General features: G+C 54.2%; 2 protein-coding genes across 5 annotated transcripts; both read right to left on the bottom strand.

Moving 5' to 3' along the window:
- Nucleotides 1–1,596: 1,596 nt before the first annotated feature.
- On the bottom strand, nt 1,597–16,087 carry CASP2 (caspase 2). 4 transcript variants are annotated; one of them, XM_090287616.1, is made up of 11 exons: nt 15,894–16,087; nt 12,903–13,053; nt 12,438–12,605; nt 12,212–12,293; nt 11,553–11,647; nt 11,113–11,289; nt 5,901–6,029; nt 5,693–5,783; nt 2,395–2,544; nt 2,103–2,212; nt 1,597–1,941 (listed from the first exon to the last, which is right to left on the bottom strand). In XM_090287616.1, exons 1-11 carry the CDS (start codon nt 15,965–15,967, stop codon nt 1,810–1,812), a joined length of 1,359 nt encoding a protein of 452 aa, XP_090143742.1. In that variant the 5' UTR covers nt 15,968–16,087; the 3' UTR covers nt 1,597–1,809. The 4 variants fall into 4 exon arrangements, with proteins under 4 accessions (XP_090143742.1, XP_090143739.1, XP_090143740.1 ...); XM_090287613.1 differs by lacking the exons at nt 1,597–1,941; nt 2,103–2,212 and adding an exon at nt 10,468–10,515 and having other exon boundaries at nt 2,409–2,544; nt 5,551–5,783; XM_090287614.1 differs by lacking the exons at nt 1,597–1,941; nt 2,103–2,212 and having other exon boundaries at nt 2,409–2,544; nt 5,551–5,783.
- A 1,627-nt stretch (nt 16,088–17,714) lies between these two features.
- Nucleotides 17,715–20,010, bottom strand: TMEM139 (transmembrane protein 139). The gene is given in 4 exon segments (XM_090286913.1): nt 17,715–18,746; nt 18,748–19,135; nt 19,362–19,611; nt 19,962–20,010. Coding segments are annotated over 4 exon segments (852 nt in total). The 3' UTR covers nt 17,715–18,581.
- Between the last annotated feature and the right edge of the window lie 2,074 nt (nt 20,011–22,084).

Raw genomic sequence — 22,084 nt, 5'->3', positions numbered from 1 at the left:
TTCCATTCGACACTGACCCAGGGGTAGGCAGGCGTTGGCCGCAAGTCTCCGAACCCCCTGGCTCACGGAACAAGTATTTATTGAGCACCTCAACTATTATACGGGCCAGGCACCTTGGGAGACGTGGAGGAAGGTGTCTCACACGTGACGTCTCACACGTGACATGTCTTCGGGAATTAACACCAGTGGATGAAACAAGACACATGAAAAGATTCAGAGCACAAACACCAAACTGTGTTGTCGAAAGGCAGGCTTCCAGCTCGGGCTGCTTCCTCCAACAAGCATTTGCTGAACCCTCAGGTGTGCCGGGCACGGGGTACGAATTGGGGAACAAGAGGCGAAGCTCACAGCCCAGTAGGGGAGACAGGAATGAACAGGGAAGCGAGGAAACGCATCATTGCAGGTTATGGAAAGTGCGGTGACGGACTGGAACAGGACACAGTAATAGAGAGAAAACTGTTCAGCGACAGAACGGCCGGAGAAGGCCTCTGGGAAGGGGCGTCCCGGCTGAGGCCTGGAGAATGAAACCCCCGAGGCCAGGGGCGGTGAGGGCAGCACTGACTAGAGCCGAGTGTGACGGTTCCGGACGGGAAAGAACTCGGCACGTGTGACAGACACCGAGGACACCGCTGGCGCTGTCACTTAGAGAAGGAGCTGCACCTGATGAGGCTTAAGAGGGAGGCGCGGCCCTGTGGGCCAAGGTAAGGGAGATTGCATTTTATTTCAGGTTTAATAAGAAACCAAAGGGAAGCAGGGGAGTAACGTGATTAGATTTTATTTAAAATCCCCAGTCGGTCATACAGACATTAGAATGGACGTCAGAGAGGCCTTCAAGGACAGGAGTGCCCTGAGCACAGACCACGGTGGCTCCTACGGTAAATGGCACGTGCGCCGATGCAGCAAGGGCCTCCCTGATCTGGAGACACTGGGGGAGGGGGAAGCAGGCCATATAAACCAAAAGGGGGGTTAGCACTGAAACAGAGACCAGGAACAAGGTACGTCACATCCGGGAGCAGCCCGGCGGCCCACGGAGTAGTCTTTTAGACAGATCTGGAGGCAGGGATACACGGGGAACAGGAAGCAGGAAGCTCTGTACACAGAGGGACGTTTCAGAGGAAGAAAGGAGGGGACAGGCTACCACTCTGACCTGCCCCTGCTGCGCTCTCTGCCAGGCCCATTTCAGTGACAGCTCCGAGAAGGGACCTCTGGGACTTCCCCGGGCAAAGATCAACGAGCGGCAGCTGCAGGGCACCGAAGCCCCAACCTCGGCTGCAAGCTTGGATTCCGTGAGTCCAGAGGAGCCAAGGGTGGCACTGAGCGGACTGTCCTTCCCACGGTGGCCTGCTGCCCTGAGGGAATGCACGGTCATTTCCATACACCCGGCAGCAGTGTCCGTCCTGTCTGTCCCTTCAAACGCCTGCATTCGATGAGGACACCTTCCCAGCTCTCCCTTGGACAGACGGGGCTGGGCTGAACACCACAGGAGAGGATCTGAGACGAGATGTCTTAACTAGGCTAATGAAAGCGATGGCCAAGTGCTCCCTGCAGGAGCCCGGGGCAGGGCGGGAGCACACACGCGGAGGAGACCCGCAGGCCTGCCCCCTCGAAGACAGCGTGCTCACGGCGCCTGGGGCCACGCCAGGCTCCTCGGCTGCAGGTGCGCTCCTGGCAACAGCTCAGCCGGGGCCGGCCTGCAGGGAGCCAGCCTGCAGTCCCGGGGACACCCAGTCCCCGAGGGGGAAGGACAGAAACCGTGATCCTGAACCGGCCCCGCCACGCCTGCTGCGGTCCTGGATGCCGGCGGCGGCGTCACGTGGGAGGGTGGCCCGGGAACAGGTAGAGGTGACGGCACAGGGTGCTGCAGTACTCGGACATCTCCTTGCAGCGGTGGAACTCGGTGCCGGGCGCGTAGCCTTCCCGCTCCTTGATCAGTCCGTTCACCTGTAAAGGCCAAAACAGGGGTCCGGCGTCTGAGAACCTGGTGTTTCAGCTCCCAGCGCGACAGGAAGGGCGGAGACCGCGGGCGACAGGCAGGGCGCTGAGGAGGAGGGGGACACCATGGAGGCGCACAAGGCTCACCGGGCCAGGCCGAGCCGACTTACCTTGACCAGCATGTCAGCCACGTGCATGTCACAAGCCCTCTGAGAGAAGACTTGCGCGAGGGCCTCAATGTACCAGGAACCTCGTTTGGTGTTACGCATGGCGGCAGTGCCTGCAACCAGGACAGGAGTAACCACAGTGTGACGGTCACGGGATACCCTCCCTCCCACAGCTGGACGTCCCAAACTAGCCGTCCGCGGCACCTTGTACCCCGCCCCCCAGTCAGAGAGCCTGCCGCGAGGAAGCGCAAGTCTGTAAGACGGGTCGTTTGGGCTGTTCTGGAACTGCCCACACCTCGGAGGCACGCGTAGCCGCATATCATGTCCGAGCGCGTGGGCAGCCGCATCCTCAGCAGCTCCTGCCTGCCGGCGTCACTCTCCTCGCACGCGGGGGGCTGGGCGTGGCTCTTCCCGTCCTGCTGGTCCACCCCGCGGTCGGTTTCGTCTGGGGGAGGCACACAGAGTGGACAGGAGGTTATTCCCCCACGATCCCGAGCTCCCCACGGCCTTGACTTGGGAAGAGCCATTTCCAGCTGCTGCCTCCAACCTAGGGCTGATGGGTTAAAACACAGAAAGCCATTCTCCCCACTCCTCTCCCGGCATGCACCTGTCCCTCGGGGCGCACAAACGCACGGCCTGAGCTGTCCACTCCGTGCGGGACGGAGAAGGCGCTGGATCCCGGGCCCCTGCTACGCAGAACTACAATGGTCTACGTCCACAATCCACGTGCTCACTGAACAACGGACCTGGCGGTCGTGGTGTCTTTTTATTGCAACACACAACAGAACATTGACATTCTTAGTTTTCTTGTAAAAGAAAAAGCAAGATAACGAAGCCCAAATAAGATCACACTGCGTGTGTGCCACTAAGTCACAACCTGAAATCTGTCAATTAAAAGATTATAAAACTAAGCATGACCAGCTGTTCCCAAGGTGTTTTTGATATTTTTAAATCAGTTACTTTGTTTGTGAATTTCACAAACCATGTTGTACCAGGCACCCAAGATTTAAGGGCAATTAAAGAGGAAAAACTTAAAGAACACTGTCAGTGCCTGTAGCAGCAGCGTCCCCCCCTGCCCCGGGCACAGGCCCGAGCTCCTGACCGAGGCCTTACCTACTGCCACACATGCTCTTACTTCCACGTTGTGTTTTGGGGGAGTGGGCGGCGGGGGGGGGGGTGGCCGCGGCGCTAGTAGGAAAGAGACAGGCAGGCTACACAGGCCATCACACAAGAGATGAGACGTCTGCTCCTTTACAACACAGCTGCTCCGTGCAACATTCAAGAGCTTAGAAGGAAAGAGAAACTGGGGGGGCAACGGCCAAGATTCACCGATCCAATAAAAATGCCCGCGCGGCTGCCTGTGCCAGGCGCTGCTTTTGTATTAAGATGGTAAAGAAAAAGTCTCTGCCTCCCAGAGCCTCCACTCCAGCTCAGGAGCCAGTCAACTGGGGTGGGGGTGGGGGTGGGGGTGGGAGCGGTCCTTTCTGAAGACACTGATCACGGTAACTAAATACAGCAAAGGACAGGTGAGCCCAAGGTTTCCAGGAACAGCTGGCGACCGGTCACCCCCTGAAGCCTTTAACTTTAGAGAGAAGACTCAGACGGCCCCAGGAAAGAGCAGCTTCTCCCTGGGCAGATCGAGTATTGTCTGTGTCTCTGAATATCCCAGACGATGGTCACGAGTGTCTTCACTTCATTTTACTTTGCTGGTGACACCCCTAAAGGAACCAGGACAAGCTGGCTGAAGGTGTCCCTCAAGAGAAAGGAAACTCCTCTCCTGCCTTCAGATCTGTTAGTCAATAAACGGTACTGGTTCCGTCTTTATGACACCCTCCTGCTTTATTATTGAGACTCTTCGTCCATTCATTCGCTATTTATTAAATGCTGCCACGTATTTATCAGGTAACGATCTGAAATATGGCAGGTGAATGAACTGAAAGTCAGTTCCTGCCCCCTGACACTCTTCTCAGTGCAAGTTCCTGCCATCGTGATGCCCAGGAAAAAGAAATCATCACTTAATTCCTTATTTAAGCTCCCAAAAGCTCCATGCTATTATCTGTGGAAGCCCAAAAATCTCAGCTGTAGCTAAATGTTTAAAATCAGCTGGCTGAACTCATGTGGGCAGCCATATCTCACTATATACTCAGATGCTGGTTTTTAAATTAGACCCAGGCACACTGCTGACTCAGCACACCATTCTGGGGGTGGGGTGGGGTTTCTCTTAATCTTGCCGAGCATGTCATATTGCATTCCTCCTCCCTCATTCCTGAAAAGACTATCTGCTACTCCTCACCTAAGGGTCCGAATTAAGTCTCACCCTATCCACCGAATCTCTTCAAACTGGGCTGACTTAGAACGATCTCTTCCTCACTGCTTACGTCTCCACACGTACGGTCCATGTCCCACTAATTTCACCCTTGCGGACGTGAGGCCTTTACCCGGTTCTAAAACTACTTCTGTGTGTTTGCTCTGATTTCCTAGTCATCAGGAGGGGCTTTGGAGAGACCATATTTCTGCTGGCTTTTGTGACAGGACCCAGTGTAGTCCTAGTCATGTTGTAGGACCTTAATACGTTATATTCTTTGGTGATATTAGGAGAATAAAAGCAATATCAATCATTTACATGTGTTGAACATGCAACAGATAAAAAAAACCTTTTTTTTGAGTATTTGGACAGAGTGACCTTTAATCCGACCATCAGCCCCCTGAAGGCACTGGTCATGTTGTAATGGCCACCGCTGGCATTTTTGGTGGCTTTATCTGAGTCCGGTACTGTGCTAAGCAAGCTCTTCACATGTACTGTTTCCCTTAATCATCACATCAGCCCTATGAAACAGGCATGGTGACTATCCACATTGGACAGCGAGGGAACGAAGAGAGAGGGACATCAAGGGACTTCCTGAACGTGACCTAACTGGTCAGCGCTGGAGGCAGAATCTGACTGCAGGCAGAGCCTTCACTCCTACGGGCCCCCTCCCAGGTGAGAAGCAGGCCCGCGTGTCTGCTGGGCCTCGTCACGGAGTCCTGGGGCAGAAGGATGCGGGCAAGAGCGGAGAGGGAGGGCAGCACCCAGGGAAAGGGCAGCGCTGACCTGGCACCTGCTGTCCTGCATGGCCCCTGGACGGTGGAGAGAAGCAGGGGGGCAAGAACAGCGGGGCAGGGGAGAAGAGAAGAGAAAAGAAGGGAAAGTAAAAGGGCACACGAGAGACGGAGGGAGGAAAAGAGGAAGGGGACAGAGCGAGAGGGACAGAAAATCCTTAACTGGGAGGCGTAACAAAAAAGCACATCAGGGTTATTGGCAAGCACAGAAAAAAGCCAGGAGTCCTCAGAGAAGGCGGCAGAGGCCGCAACAAGAGGCCTGCGAAGCGGGCGTGGCGGTGCACCGAGCTGGCCGACCTGACAGCCACGGGCTGCCGGGTCCCAGCACACCCCATGCATCGGGGACACTTACAGAGCAAGAGAGGCGGTGGCAGCAGTGAACAGAAGGAGGTGCCCCAGGGGTCCACTAGCACCTGAGAGGAGCAAACAGGAAAGTGAGAGCCGGGGGAGGCCGCCCAGGAGCCCCGCCCCGCGCCGGTGCCCCGCGCACTCACCTCCACGGCAGGCCTGCAGGAAGAACATCTTCGGCTTGTTCTGCAGGCTCGGGCAGTTGGCGTTGTCGAAGAGCCGGAACACCTCCTGCAGCTGCCGGGAGGAAACCAGGGAGGGGGGAGGTGAGGCGGCCGGCACAGCCCCCCGAGTCCTGCGCACGCAGCGGCAGCCAGCACCGGGCGACACAGGCACTGCCCGGAGCGCACGCACCTGCAGCACCTGGCCGTCCACGCCGTAGACGCCGCCCTCCACGCCGTGAGAGAGCAGTGCCACGATGCAGGAGTCGGTGACACGGTGAGCGGGCAGCTGGGCAAAATTCTGCAGTTTCTCCTGCATTTCCTGGAAGAAAGACGCCTGTTAGCGTTGTCCCCTGCAGTCTGCACCGATGGAAGCTTTTCTGTGGTCAGTAAGGGGACGTCGGAGACCCCGTGAGAGGTGGAAGGAAGCAGGGACTCACCAGAAAAAGCACGCCCTCAGACCCAGAATTCTGCGTGTAACTGCCTAAAACTCACAGGCTGAGATACACTAACTCCTGGACTAGAGCGAGTCACTGATGAAGCTAATCAAGAGCTGGTTACCTTTATCCATTCCCCAATCACCAACCAGATCCTTCTTCCCTTAAGAGCACGTGCCCTTGTACGTAACGGCACAGGGGGACTGCCTGCTCAGTCTGCGCTGTGACTGAGGACCACCTATGGGGCTGTGACAACATAAACCGCTCGCTGACAAAGGACTAACCAGACCACGGCGAGGGGGAGCAGCACCCCTCTATGCTGTTTTCTGCCTGAGAGCTGACATGCCCAGGGACAGCGATGATCTCTGTATGAAGCGCCTGTTCAGGGAGGAGTGCGTTGTTTGGAAGATCCTATCAAGGCCACGACTACATGCATCGGTTACAGGATCAGGCAGACCGAAGTCTGATCCCTGGGTTCAAAGCTGGTACAAGTTAGCATGCCCCTCAAGGCCCGCATATCCATTTTGCAAGAAGAGAAAGGAATTACAGCTATGTCTGGCACATACTGCAAAGATCTGCCATTAATATTATGTGCCTGTCTAATGAAGGGTAATGATACTACCAATTTTTCACAAAAAAAACCCCTATTAGTGGTCAACCTTGTAGTCCAACTTAAGGATCTTGCTTTCCTAGTCCTAAGTTGCCAAATTCGAGTATCTATCTTAGGCACCTGGCCCATCAATGGAAAGTTACACTGAATTATAATAATCTGATACTAATTGTTAAACTTACAGTCTCCCTCTCCAACTCAAGATGTCTTGGTTTCCTATCCTGTCTGAGAGAGAAGTTATTTTGAATCTGAATGAACTATGAAGACGACAAATATGCTGTGAAGGCAGAACAGTTACATTATACTGCCCTTGACAAGACAGCACACACCCGTGTAACGTGCTGAGTGGCCCCAAGTGTGGTCCCGGCAACAGCACCATCAGCATCACCTGGGGACCTGTAAGAAACGCCGAGTCTTGGGCCCCAGCAACTGTTTTAACAAGATAAGCCCCCGGGTGATCCCGAGATCAATATGCGATGTTTGAGAATTACCAGTCTACTTGTCTGCAGTCCAGCTGACCCTTGGGATTAGGGGCCCTGACACCCCACAGTCAAAAATCCACTCATACTTTCGACTTCTCCAAACCGTAACAAGTCGTCCTTCAGTCCGTGGGGGACAGCAAAACCTGCAGATGCTGAAGTCCCTTGTGTAAAATGGTGCAGAACAGGCACACAGCTGGCTCTCCACATCTTTGGATTCCCAACAGTGGGCTGAAAATATTGTTTTTGGCCCAAGGTTGGTGGAATCCACGACGTGAAACCCAGAGAGACAAAGGGCCAACTGTATTTTTCCTGAAACAAATCCACCTATAAGCGGGCCTGGGCAGTTTAAACCCGTGGTGTTCAAGGGTCAACTGTACTTCCGTTTGCACGTAATTAAGACTGAATTATATAAGGCCTGAAACTCTTCAACGTAACCGGAAACGGAGACATTGGCTCTGTTGCCAAAGTATGTATATTTTCTGGGCAAACAGAGGCCAACCATAATGTTGGAAATCTCAAGGTAATAAAAGATACGCAAAATTAATTAATTTCAAGAATATATAACCCCGCGGGAAAACATTAAGTACGAATGATCCTCTGGAGTTGACTGTAACAGAACTGAACATACAGTAGTTGAAGTTGGCTTGCAGCAGGGAATAAAAACGTATGCGTGGCACCTGCTCACGAGCATTCTGAACTTCAGGGAGATTACTAGGTCAGTAAACAGAGGACAAGAAAGCCCAAAGAGCGGACACATACTTTGTAACTGAACTGATATGATTAAACCATTCAATAAACGGGGATTAATCATTTGGGGGAATTTTCCCAAAAGTGGCACAGGTGAAAGAAGGGTCTGTAGCTTTATTTCTGATAACATTACAGCCCTTGTCTCCATGTGCCTGTGTTTTGGCTGGGGTGGGGGGTGCAGAAGAGAATAACCCGCGGACCCTATGAAATTGTACGCACACTTGTGTGGGGAGCTTCATCTTCCTGGAGTGGCCCAGAGCCTGTCCCTACATTCTCAAAGCAGCCTGTGACCTGAAACATGACCCATCTCCTCATACATGATGAACTGTAACGCTAGAACGAGCAGCCTCACAAAGGAGACGTGATGAGAACAGACCGGGGACAGAGAAACAGGGACACCAGCGAGCATGCTGGCCCTGCCGAGGAGGGGTTCTCTACGGCTGCACGCTGCCTCCAGCTGTAAATGGAACGATCTCTACAGTCAGAAGTGTGATAGAAGAAAAAAAGAGAGGATCTTAATTGTTTTGGTTGTTTCTTTGCTTGCCAAATCACTATATAACAAGAGTTGAGTTTCTTGAGAGGTCCCTCCAGAAAGAATTCTGTGCAGATGCCCAGTGCACCATGTTATCATACCCATCATGACTTCCTGGTTTTAACTGGACCCGAGAGTTCGGCCTCTGCCAGAAGTTGGTTCTGCAACGTCCCCCTCGGGCTTCTGAACCTCATGCTTTCTCATTATTTTTCCTACACAAGTAATTCCCAAGTTTACACCTCTGGTCTTGACTTCCTCTGAGGCCCTCGAGTCCTACTTAGTTTTCTCACCTCCTTCTATGTGCCGTCATTCAGTCACCAAGCACTGGAAGTACAACCACGTCATTGCACCCTTCTGACATACATCCTGCCCCTTTTAGTCCACTCGACCGTCCAGGTCCTCACCTTCTTGTACCGGACTGATGACTAACTCCAAGCTGGATTTCCTGCCACCAGCCTCTACTGCCTGCTTTACAATGGTGTCACATTACGTCTTCGTGTGAATAATGAATCACTTTCTGCTCAAGAATCACTAACGATGTTCTAATGTCAAAAGAAGGACGTCCAATTCCTTTGGGAAGACATTCATGGCCCAGTGCATCTGGTGCTTTTATCTCCAATCTTATCTTTGGCATCCTTTGCCCAAGGCATTTGGTTTACCCATTAGGTCCCTAACATCACAAACGCGCGCGCGCGCGCGCACACACACACACACACACACACACACACACACACTGCCCATCCACAAGTGGTTCTCCTGCTTAGGCTCCCTTCACTACTCCTCTCTAATGGCTTCTACCCTTCCAGGCCAGTTCGAGTCTCCATGTCCCCCTCATGCCGTATCTGTTCCGGTGATTGTTTCTTCCTCTTAACTGTTTCTAATCTTGCCTGGCCCTCGGGAATACAAGGGACGTGCCTCCTTTCCTGCTGATGTCAAGAGTTCCTCATCTAACCGAGGTCCCTAGAACTCAAGGTCCACACTTTCCATCTCTGGTCCCTAACACTGTCTGCCCCATCCTGAGGTGCCCAGGATTGGCAGCCGCTGCGACCGCAGTTCCGGAACGATGTAACCAGAGAATGGGAGTCCAGGAGGTCCCCGCCTTGCATCAGGTTCAGCACGCACGGAAAGGGCGTTCGTGAGGTGCACTCACGGGTCCATCCACTCTAGTGACTGTCTCTGAAAACAACAGTACCCAGCTGGCTTGGTGATTCCGGATCGTTCAGGACCCCATCTTCCACTACCATACATGCAAGATCCCTCCTCACTACTCACAATCTGGAAAACCAGGACATCACCAAGTCCCAGTAAAAGGAACGACTGCAGCAAAACGTGCCGAGCAAAACCCACGAGGGAGCGCAGAAAACGTCTGTCCTGTGAAGGGCTTTTCTAACAGGACCCCCTCTGCAGGGATCGTGGCTGCCGTCCCAGCCTTGCTCCCTCCACGCCCAGCAGACCTGACTACAGCGGCCGTTCCAGCCAAGGCTCCGAGCCAGGGCGGCTCTCCTCTCTGCCTGTGCTGCTCCTGGAAGGAGAACCCCTCGGAGGACCTCCTGATGGAACCGGCCTCACCAGAAGTGCAGCAGTCCCCCTCTATCCCGGGGCTCACTTATCGCGGCCTCACTGTATCGCGGGATTTTTAGAAATATTACACTTAATTATTTATCGCGGATTTTTCGCTCTATCATGGGACTTTGCAGTACTGTATACGTATGTTGTTAAAGTTACGTAGGTTTAAGAGTGCAGAATAAATGTAAGGTTCCTACTTCGCGGGGGGTCTAGAACGTAATACCCGCGATAAGGAAGGGAATACTGTATAGCAAATACATAACTTTTCTCACAGAAGCAAGACAGCTGGAAAACAGAAACAGAGACCACCGGAGACCATGCTGAAGACAAAACAAAGACCCCCCCCACCCATGAACAAAGCAAAGTGAATCTCCCAGAAACTTTACCTTTCCCACGGACACTCCCAAAGGCAAGCTTAGGAAAGTACTATTATTCTGGAATCAAAATGAAGAATTAGTATTAATTCACCAAGAGGCTATTATCAATTCCAAAACCAAAATAGCCAAAGGTAATAAAAGCCAGATGTGTAGCTGGATAATTGAGGTTAATGAAGAATAAACCGTAATGAAAATGTTCATGATGTGCAGGAATCTAATCCCGTGGCCATGCAACTGTGAAAAGGAGTTTTTCTAGAGGCCGATTCATTAAACTGACACAAAATGTTATTCACAAGGGAAAGTCCAGCAAATTTCATTTCTAAGAGTTTTAGCTGCCGAAGCAATCTTTGCAATAACCAGATAGCATAGCCCTGGCTTTGAAAGGCCTTTCTGAGTCAGTGGGGCGACTCCCAGCATCTCCCCACTTCCTGAGAACTGGGAATTAATCTGCCGAACGTGGGAAAATGAGAACCACCCACGGACTTCCACTTGGGGACCGCGCAGTCAACAATGAAGCAGCTGGCTAACCCTAGGTCTTCTTGTTCTTTTTTAAGAGACTGCAAGGTGAGAGGCAGCAAAGAGCGCACAGGACGGTGCGCCGAGGAAGTCACTAGGGAGGCGCAGCCCAGCGGGCGGAGGGTCTGCGTCGGCTACCTGTGCGGTCTGATCCAGCAGAACGTGGACTTGGTAGCCCAAGAGCTTGAAGAGGGAGACTAGGGTGCTGTGGTCCACGTCCCCTCCGGAGCGGAATTCCAGGTCTTTCTCTCCAGTGAAGCGCACGTTGCTCAGGACGAGGGCCAGGCCCCGAGGCCGAGACTGCAGCCTATAGGCCTGAGGACAGGGGGGCGGTTAGAGAAAGAGCTTCTCGAGCACAGAAACCAGCCCCCCCACCATCCGACATTTCAAGAAAACAGACATCATATCCTTCTGAACTCCACCAGGTCAAGACAGAGACACGCCCACGGAAGACATTCCATCAGCAAAGACTTTCTGACTAATAAAGCAGGGAGAAAATGTATTCACAAACAAAGTTCCATGCCCAAGAAGGGTGTCTCATTTCGCAACCCTGTCCTTGCTGCCATTTTGCCACTCACCTGCTGGAAGTGTGCGTGATAGAACTCAGGAGTGCAAGGCTTCACCTGAAGGCAGGGCGGACCATCTCTGTTGTCTGGGGAGTGTTCCGCAGCATCTGCGGCACAAAAAGCCAAGAAACTAGCCCGCAATCCACGCGTGAATCCTAGCACCGCGTAACTTCAGGCACCCTGCGAACTGGGGTTTTAGTCATTACTCGTCTTCCTTACTCCCCTCATTTGTAAGATCCATTGAGGGCAGAGACCTGTTTACTTAGCCTGCATATAGTTGGTGCTCAGCTCACTGAATGACTGAATGATATGCGATAAAAGCCTTGTTCTAACCGCAAAGCAACCCAATCAGCAGGCTAGAGGCTCATATATAGTCTACTCTCGTTTTATAACAGCTCAGATTTATTGAGGAGACAGGCCAACCATATGCAGGAATTTCCTACCTATACAAGCTGCTCCAAGGGCCAACGACCACAGAAACACCATCTGTGATGGGAGGGAAACAGACCTAACCAATACCCCATCTGCACTGCTCTGCTGGTCCCAGACAAATCCAGTGAGGAAACTGTTCCCAATATGAATGAAAACAGATGTCATGCCAGGGCAACCAGATACCCGTTAAGAAAAGGGAAGTTAATTTGTGGGACCTGTTCTCTCCCACCGATTCTCACCTGCAGACAGGCGGAGCTGCTTGTGAGGGGGGCAGGACTCAGACACCGGGAAAGACAGACCCAAGTCGTAGTCACGGCTCAACTGCAAGAAATCGGAACCCCCGTGCCAGGTCTTAGGGGGAAGGTTCAGTCCAAATAAAACAAAGACCTTGCCTCCCCTGTTTCAAAAATTCCTTTCCCACCAAACTAACCCTTCTCAACACACCACATGTCTAGGGCTCCATACCGGTGGGAGTACGGGCTGAAGACCAGAGAGGGTTGAGAGCAACAGATCTTCCAGGTGACCCTGCTTGGTTTCCCTCAGGGCCACACAGAAGGCATCAAAAGCCTGGGGACCCCTCTTGGGCAGCAAGTTGAGGAGTTCCACATTCTGGCTGAAACTGCCCCCTTTGGCCTACAATACAAGAATCAAACATAGAATCCTATTTACTTATCTAGCTGTAATTCTGTTTCTCCAGATGAGCTTCCTAAAAATGTCATCATCCATCTCAGGAGTCCCTTTCATAAAAAACAACATGGGTGAAGTCTTCTCATTATTCCTGAATTATGAACCTTTTCTGTTACACGCTCTAGGGTGGGAGGGCATTTTCATTTCCTTAGCAGGGCACCTGCCTTCTTTTCACACACTATCAAGCTCTGTTCCTGCTTCTACAACCAACCGACTTGGCCTTCCTCTTTCACCTCCACATACCTGAATGTGCTCCCTCATTTCCAAGGTGATGATGTCTTTCTCCAGGAGATGCTCTAGCAGTTCACTCAGCAACAGCTGTTTGGCCAGCACCACCCGGTTCTTCTTGAGAGCTTCCTGATGGTCAGGATGCATGCCACACACTCTCGATACCCTAGCGACAGGAGGCAGCGACAAGGGCCGTCAGGTCCAGGAGATGGGGCCCAGAAGAGGGGTGTGGGAGGGGTGGGGGTAGGAGGAGCAAAAGGAACAGGACTCACAATAACCAAGATTCGGTACATCTTATCGAGTCCGGTTAAAGTCAGAGAAGGACTGAGCAGTAACACACCGAGCATGAGGAAGTGATGCACATAATTGTTAATGGATTGTGTTCAACGGAGCACATCCGTCTGAGACAAATGGTCTTTCCGGGGGAGGGCAATAGCTGTCCTAACAGAAACGCACACAAATATTCCTGAGAAGGAATATATTCCTGACAGACCAATTTCACTCAAGGGATTATCCCAGAAAACACGTCACATTACTTCTGTAGGTTGCTGGAAGTGACATAAGTTTTGGATGATCAGAACCCTCTAAGAACTGAATAAGTAGAAAGTATGACAGAAAGTCACCGTAGATAAAGGCCAGTGATGGACACAACCACCGTATGCAGAAATCACGTAGGAGTTAAAACACATAAAGGCGAAGGCATTCTGGTAATTTAGTTTGCTAGGGATGCCCTCACTTCAAGGTTTCCTTAGTTTTTGCTATTGGTTTGGAAAGAGATCAGTTTCTACTTATGAACTAAAAGAATCCCATTTCAATGTGTACCATCTATGTGCCTAGTTTATATAAATCTAGAGCGCGCCAGCCTGTTCAGTCAGTTTCCAAACAGATGACAACAGTGTGGGCCTGATGGCGGTGAGAAACGGATATGGAAATAGCTTCGGCTTATAACTTAAAACCCATCCTGACGTCAAACATGTTAGAATGTGCATCTTAGAATCGGTGAGGCACCATGCATTTATAGGATGTACTCCACTTAATGCGAGGCTAGAGGTTTATAGTTAGAGGAGACAAGAGCAATCTTAGAAGAGCTGAGAGGGACCCAGGAAGATAGCATGTGAGAGCCTACGGCAGGGGAAGTGGTCAGGGAAACATCCCCAGGATTGGAAGCTGCCAACTTAGGTTCAAGTCTGGGTTTGGAACGGCGCTATCTGGAGTTCCATTTTAACTTCTTGTTTCTTGAAATACCCGTTACCCCAAACTTTCAGTAAAAACCTACAACAACCCAGTCTAGAGAAATCAAAACCTCCACTTCAGAATCACCGTCAAACACACCGAAGCAGCAACAGGGGTGATATACATGAACTCTGGTAAAAGTAAGTGTCATCAGGCCAACCACAAGGTAACATCGCATGCAGCCGGCCATCTGGCTATTTCCTCGGGACACATACGGACGGCAGAGCAGGTTTCCCCAGGTTTCCCTTCGCTTACCAGTAGCATTTCCTCCTTAAAACTTTCCCCTCCCTGTAGGCAGGCTCCAACAGGCCGGCCCAGTTGCCTTCAACTCTGCACAAAGCTGAGTGACCAAACTTGTTTTGATTTGGAAAAAAGCGCGGGTTTCTTGTCCCACCCCATGGTGAAACGTTACCCTGTGCCGGGCCTTTGGATGTGAACAGACGCTTCCGAGGATAAAAATCTAAGAACTCATTTAAAACCTAAAACCTCCCACTGTTGTAATCTGTTTTCAATTGTTTTCTGTAGAGTAAGCACAACCGGGAATGGAGTTTTAAGGGACGTCAGCGCCTTCTTTGAGTTCAATGGTATTTCCCGGTTACTGTAGAAGACTGTTCGTTGCTTAAGTTTGTTTCAACAGCCATTTCCTCGGGAGAAGGCTTGAGTGGAAAGCCATTCGTGAAAGGCTTTGCCAGACTCACTTTGGTTGCGTCCATTGCTGTTGACTTCCAATGAATAAAAACCTAAACCATGCTAAGAACAGAGAAGTTGGGGCCCACTGCACCACTCTCCCAGGTCCCCTCCCCGCCTGCTTCGTTCCTCTTCCCTCCAGAGGACCTCTGGGCGACCCTTCAATGTCGGTATCTTTTAAGAACCCCCCCGAAAGAACCCGTCCTCGTCTGTCTCATCCACACGCACAATTCACTAGCAGACGTCCGGGTCTTCGCTCTTTCAAGTCCCCGATTGGCATTTTCAATCCACAGTTCCGTGCGTTTAATCCGAAGCGTCCTCTGCTCTCCGCACACCTGCTCCTTCCTGTATTCCATATTCTAAGGAGACTCTCTCCAAGGTGGCCTTTGCAAAAGGGACCCCCACCGCCTAGCACCTCAGAACACACCTCCAAGGCGAGGACGGAAGGAGCGCAGAGCGACCCAAAGGGCGCCCTTCAGGCTTCATTCTGCGCCCTCCTGCGGGTTCCAGCTCTGAAGTCCCAGCTTCCTCCCCTGGGTCCGGACCAGGAGGCACCGAACATGTGATCCTGGGAGATGGCTGCCATGAAAGGATCGAACTGGGGCAGAGGCGGCGACACCCGGGGAGGCTCCCGAACCTCCTTGTCTTTTCAAGGTACTCACACCCCAAAGCCTGTGCTGCCTGCTTTGAAAATCTGGCCATTACAGCCAGCGCACCGGGGCTCATGATACGCCCAATGCGGGCAGGGAGGGTATAGCTCCTCGGAAGGGAGGCAGGGGAAAGAGAGAGCCTATAACGACTTAAAGATGGAGCATCTAAGAGCAGCCAGGATTTGGCAGGACGGGGAGGATCTCCTCTGGTTCAAAGCCCTCCTAGGTCGGGCGCATGGAGCCCGGGGCAGGGCAGGGCAAGGAGGAGATGCGCGTCCCTGCGGGCGCAGCCCAGCTTCCCACCCATGGCAGGAAGGGCGGACAATGCTGGTTCTAGGGGGTCCAAGGTCAGGAGCGCACCAGGGCCACACGCTTGCGCCCCGCGATCCCCTTCCGTAGGCCCCACTGAGGACCCCTGGGCTCTTCCCTGACTCACCTGCGTCCCCTGTCAGCGGTCATTAGCCCCTTTAGGGGCAGAGCTGGCAGGGAGCCCGCGATCGGCGTCGCCATTTCTCGCTTTTCCCGGGCTGTGAGCGCGCCGCCCACAACCCAAACAAACCGAAAGCCTCCGCGGCCCCTGCATCCCTCCCCCAGCCGGCGGTCGACAACGCGCCTGCGCCCTGCTTCCCTTGGCACCACCCCTACGCGAGGCCACCTCGCCCCGCCCAGCGCCGGTGCGCGCGCAGGCGCAGAACCTTGCGGTGGACGCACCGTCCAATGGAGTGAGCGCGCGCTCGGCGGAACGGGAAGGGGCGGGGACAGAGCGAGGCACCGCCCCCGCCCTACGTGGGAATGCAATTGGTTCTGGGTTCCCGCGGAAATCTTGGTTCCGCCCCCCCACCGCCCACTCGGCCTTCCTGGCCAATGGCGAGAGCTTCGCAGAGACTGCTGTGGCCAACGTTTTACTTGATTGAAACGCTGGAGCCGGGATAAGGAGCCGGAGAGCACTAGGAGGCGGCCGACGGATCCCCGCGCCACGGCTGAAGCCCTGAGTGGAGAGAGCACCCCAGAGGCGGGTGGGACAGCGGTGACGGAGCCCCTCCCAGTGGCTAAAACCTGCAGCGCAGCCGCAGCACACACGTCCGGACCATCTGCTGTTTTGTTGGGATCTGGGGAAGCAGGGCGCGGGGCTGGGGTAACACCCTAGCGGTCAGAGTGAAGGGGCGAGGCCGAAGCGATGAGACGCAGTGCCGGGGATTCTAGGCTTCACCCTGGAAGACTCGAGTATCCGAGACTCCGCCACCCCTGCCAAGAAACTCACGCGTTACTTCTGCTGACCCACCTGTCCACCGTGCTCCAAACAGGAGGACCCTAATCGTGGGGCCGTTTTACGCCACTGCTTCCCCGTAGGATGGGGACCCTTCGCTGGGCACTGGTCCCTGGGCCGGAACTGCTTCCCACGCGGAGCAGAGGCCACCAGAGCTCCGATTGGCCACGCGGAGCAGAGACAACCAGAGCTCCGATTGGCCACGCGCAGCAGAGGCCACCAGAGCTCCGAATGGCCACGTGGAGCAGAGACCACCAGAGCTCCGATTCGCCACGCGGAGCAGAGACCACCATAGCTCCGATTCGCCACGCGGAGCAGAGACCATCAGAGCTCCGATTGGCCACGCGGAGCAGAGGCCATCAGAGCTCCGATTGGCAACGCGGAGCAGAGGCCACCAGAGCTCCGATTCGCCATGTGGAGCAGAGGCCACCAGAGCTCCGATTGGCCACGCGGAGCAGAGACCACCAGAGCTCCGATTGGCCACGCGGAGCAGAGACCACCAGAGCTCCGATTCGCCACGCGGAGCAGAGGCCACCAGAGCTCCGATTGGCCACGCGGAGCAGAGACCATCAGAGCTCCGATTCGCCACGCGGAGCAGAGACCACCAGAGCTCCGATTGGCCACGCGGAGCAGAGGCCACCACAGCTCCGATTGGCCACGCGGAGCAGAGACCATCAGAGCTCCGATTCGCCACGCGGAGCAGAGACCACCAGAGCTCCGATTGGCCACGCGGAGCAGAGGCCATCAGAGCTCCGATTCGCCATGTGGAGCAGAGACCATCAGAGCTCCGATTCGCTTTGGCCCTGTAGGAGGCTGGGCACACTCCCGGTCACAGCCCACCCTGTCTGCAGACACAACTGGTGCCCCGTTCTGTCTGCACGAAGCCTTCCACCGCTCACCAGCACCTGTCCGAGACAGACAGAGATGTGCGGATGGCCTGGCTACCTTGCTTTGAGAACGTAATGGGCTTTGGGATCCGAAGAGTGGACTTTGAGTTCTTTTTATTGTTAGATTTGTGCGAGGAAGAAGGGAGGAGATGTGTAAACCAGTTCAAAGCCTGTATCGGGGAGGCCCAGGCAGGTGGGCTGAGTCTGGAGTGACTGCGGCACCAAGCGAAGGGGGAGAGGAATCTCTAAGGGCGTGCAGTAGATCCCCAGGGGGGTGAGTCACCCTGCTGGTTAGTTCTAGTCCTCCGGGGTGTAGGCGAAACAGCAATGCCTTCTAGTTAAGGATGGTTGCTTTGGGAACAGAAAGCCCAGATTTACGGCCCATGTTTCTGGGAAATGCCCAAGGGAGAGCGGAAGGGGTGTTGGGGGTGTAGCTAGTTCTCAGCAGGACTCCCGCAGCTGTGCCTCAGTTGCCTCTGACAAGCGGGACCTTGTGCTCAGGTGCATGGCCGGTGATGCACAGCCTTGCTTCAGCACAGGTGGTGGTGCGGGTCCTTCGGGACTGCAGCCACTGCTCCCAAGAACACAGTGACCACTGGCCGTAGCCTGCTTTGCAAGGCCTGACTCAGGTGGCAGGTCACGGGGCAGGCAGCATGTCGGTCTCTGGCCTTAACATGTATGCCATTTACTAGCACTAGTGCTCTGTGCAAATACATTTCTTTGATCCTTGGAATCCTCATTTTTCAAATGAGGGTCATAATACCTCACGAGGCTGGGAAGCATAAGTGATCTAATAGAAGCAAAGGACGGAGAACAAAAGCAACATAACTGCCCCTCAGAGGTTGATTCTTTTCTCCCTTCTCCAGATTCTCTGGATCACCCTCATCTCCCCCTCAATCTAACCCTGGAAATAGGGAACCCGGGTAAGGTTTCTGAATGTTGCCTAACAATCCAGATTGTGCCGCCTGCATCACAACTGGGAAGGGCTTACCTTTGCCTGACTCCCCGCTGGGGTAAAGTCCCCGTTCATGAGGTCCCAGCTCCTGATGCGTAGCAGGCACTGGAAAGCATGGTCAAATGAGTGAGTGGGCCTGGTACAGAGAGATGCTCTATCCTGGGAAAGTCCGTTAGGGGGGTGTCCAGTTGTCTTCATAGAAAACATCCTCATCATCAGGGTGACCAAAACTGGCATCATAGCCGGGGGGTGGAGTAAGAGGCTCCAATTTGGGGAGCATGTCCCGGCTCTGTAGATCAGAAGCAGTGGACACAACTCGTGGTCCCCGAAGCCGAAGGCTGATCGGAGCTCTTCCGGGGCTCTCTGGGGTTATAGACCCCTGTGAGCCTGCTCGCCTTTCCACTCTGGCTCTCGTGGGCCCCTGTGGGTGGCAAGGCTGATCGTCTACAAGTCCTGAGGGGGTTACAACACTGCTGTAGGGAGGTGGTTGATCCAACTCTTGGGTGCGGCACTGTGATTCCAACACCATGGCCTCTCCATAGGTTGGCACCTCAAAGACTTCATTGTCCCTGAGGGAGGAGAAATAAGGTCATTGGTGGCTTCCTGAAGGGAGCCCCTTTCCACTTGTCTGTCTTCTACTGACAAAAGACCCCTCCATAAGCCCCTGACCCATCCTCTCACTGATATCAGTGACAGAGGTGGAAAGCGAAGCCTGTCTGAGAGACTAGAGAGAGACGGGGAGAGTGGGTACAGTGTGTGCCTTCAATTCGCCCCACCCACCCCACCCCGACTCACTGAGCATTGCCTGAGGCCCCTGGGCTCTCCGGAGGCACGAATCGGAACACCCGTTCCAGAAAACAGGCCAGGAGGCAGGTGAACAAGAAGAAGCCACCCAAGGTCAGAAAGAAATAAGCCACAGGGGCACTGTCCGGCCCTATGCTCAGCAAAGCCAGCCCCAGCAGGAAGGAGGCGCAGCCCAGGTAGAGAAGTGGCTTCTCCAGGCTCCCCCACAACTGGCTTGGCACCGTGGCCCCTCCGCAGGCTCCTGCAAAGAGACACAGACAGGGCTGTTGGGTGTGAAGTAGCAACCGGCATCACGGCTGGCTGATTCCAGAGTAACCATATTAGACACCTTGTGGGGGTTTCAGGGGAGTTCTTCAATCTCAAGTCAAATACATGGCCCAAATAAGTGATCAGCAGTGAACCCCCCAGTTCTGTAACTCTCTGTAGGATCACACTGTTGTCCCGGGGTGTCAGGATATGTGGAATAAGCCAGGAAACCTCCCCAAGAGTTCGGACTCCCAGCCATCATGCCAGTTTACTGTGTCCCCGCTCTGCCTTCCTGCCTTTTCCCTTCTTCTCTGGGTTCTCCCCTCCAGCTCTACCATTCCATACCCAGGATCCAGTTCGGCGTGGGCCCTGGGGCCTTGGGACTCTGTGGCATCTCTGGAAGCCAGCTGATGCCTTTATTATTGCTCACACTGGACCTGCACGGCCCCCCCCAGCTTCCCAGTCTGGGCCCCTCAGTAAAACCCTGTGGGGCGAGTAGGGGGAGGGAGCGCCACTTACCCCACGTCCGACACCATCTTCCCATTCCTCCAGTCAGCCTGTGCCCCGGTTGGAGGGGAAAAATGAGTGTAGACAAAACACAGCTGCAGGGCCACAGCTCCGTGCGAGAGGCTCTTACAGACAAAGGCCGAGGGCCACGGACAGAAGGCAGTAACCCCTGACACTCTACACCCCACATCTGCAAGCGGACTCCAGCTCAGTGAACTCAGAGCCCTAGTTTCTTGCCTGGAGTTCCCACAGGGGCTGGGAGGTCGGTGGGGAGGAGACTTCTTTCCTTTGAAACGCAGCAGCAAAGCAGAGGGGGTGGTGTCCCAAACCAGCCTCTCTGGGTTCCCTGAACTCCGCACAGCCAGGACTCGCAGAGTCCACGAAGGGGCCGGACCCGCGCCGTACACCCCTGCCCCAACCGCAGGCCCCTCCCGCCACCTCTCGTCAACCTTAGGAGCTCCTAGCTCGCCTGTCTGGACCAGACTCCAGAGAAAGTAGGTTGTGGGGGAAGAGGGGGGGGGGTGGAGCCCGCTGGCCCCTCCCCTCCTGGCCCCAATCCCTCAGCTCCTGCCCAGACTTCATTGTCCCTTTTTCTTCTGCAGGCCGACCTCCTACTGCCCGGCCTCAACTTTTCCTCCCTCCATTCCCCCCTCTACAGCGTCTTAGGGAGAGTGTGCCGCCTCCCCACGCCGGTGATCTCTGTGCTTAGGACCAGAGTTAAGTTCACCGGCCCTTGCCCCTTCTTCTCAGTGCGCGTTATACTCAGAGCAGCTTGCCTTATATTTAGGGAACGTCGGTGGTGCCTGGGGCAGAGATCCTGGTCTGGTCCACGCGTGACCACGCGGTGCTCTACAGCCCGTGCACACCGCTGCGGGCCCGGAGTGCTGTGTTCTGCCTCCACTGCCGCAGTTCCTTGTCTGTGAACTCCTTGCTCTCTGCAGACCCGTCAGGTGGGTTCGTGTGTTTGCTTCCTGGCACGGTGGACAGGTGATTCTTCAAAAGCCACCTCTGACGAGATGGCTGCTGTGGAGGCTGTCTCTGCTTGGTAACCACGGTGTTCTCTCCTGCCCCTGTCCTGGCCTTTACCTGCTTACACGGTAGTCTTCTGTGTACACCCCTTTCCTGCACGGTGAGCTTCTCACGGTGAGCGATCAGTTCCCGTCTCCGCTGACTCCCTGCAGCTAGCTCAGGCCTGACGAGAGCACGTGCTCACCGGACACAGCTGGATGCTTTCATCAGAAAGCTGCTGTTCTGCCTGGTCTCACCACACACTGGAGATCCGGGACCCAGTCTTTTCGTCTGTGAGTCAGGCAGCAAATCGGGGTGAGACAGGTGCTTGGGGGAGCAGAGTGGCTACTGGCACTCTGTCCTCGAGGCTCAGAGGAGGATAGACAAGAGAGTTACCACCGGACAAATGGAGGGGAGCAGCAGATAACGGGGCACAAATAGGATCCCAAGGACAGTTGTGGGGCGTAGCCTGGGCTGTTGCAGCAGATGTGTGTGTGTGTGTGTGTGTGTGAGAGAGAGAGAGAGAGAGAAGAAGAAGAAGGAGGGGGAGGGGGAGAAGGGGGAGGAGCGTGCCTGGAGTGGTATGCCTGTGTGTATAGAGGTGGGGTGTCGACGATGAGGATGAGTCTCTGTCCCAAACTGACAGAGAGGGGAGGGGGGAGATGTAACAGGGAGGCTGCGGCTGTGGGAACAAGGTGCCTCTCCAAGAAGCGGGAATGGAGAGCAGGAGGAGAGCTGCTTATTTTCATTTCCACCAGTTCCCTTACTCTTCGGCTCCTAGGGGACAAGCGCGGCTGGGATCAGAAAAATTTCAGTCTACGGTGAATATACTCATGGAAGGAAACGGGTCAACAGTCACTGGTATGCATGAGTGCACTCCTAAGAACATCGAAACCTGGAGAGGATTTTTATAAGCGTCTTTTTGAGCCAAAACTGACAGTCGCGGGGAAGCT

Source organism: Furipterus horrens, unplaced genomic scaffold (genome assembly GCF_987537825.1).
Source record: "Furipterus horrens unplaced genomic scaffold, mFurHor1.1.pri manual_scaffold_9, whole genome shotgun sequence".
NCBI lineage: Eukaryota > Metazoa > Chordata > Mammalia > Chiroptera > Furipteridae > Furipterus > Furipterus horrens.
The sequence above is the reverse complement of the archived record's forward strand: the minus strand, read 5'-3'. Positions and strand labels throughout refer to the sequence as shown.

Bases quoted from the DNA above. Each gene is read 5' to 3' on its own strand.
- CASP2 (XM_090287616.1), bottom strand. From the start codon at position 15,967: ATGGCGACGCCGATCGCGGGCTCCCTGCCAGCTCTGCCCCTAAAGGGG. The intron at 13,054-15,893 runs GTGAGTCAGGGA...TCCTGTCGCTAG, and splicing joins ACCGCTGACAGGGGACGCAG to GGTATCGAGAGTGTGTGGCA. The intron at 5,784-5,900 runs GTGCGTGCGCTC...TCCTCCCGGCAG, and splicing joins TGGACGGCCAGGTGCTGCAG to CTGCAGGAGGTGTTCCGGCT.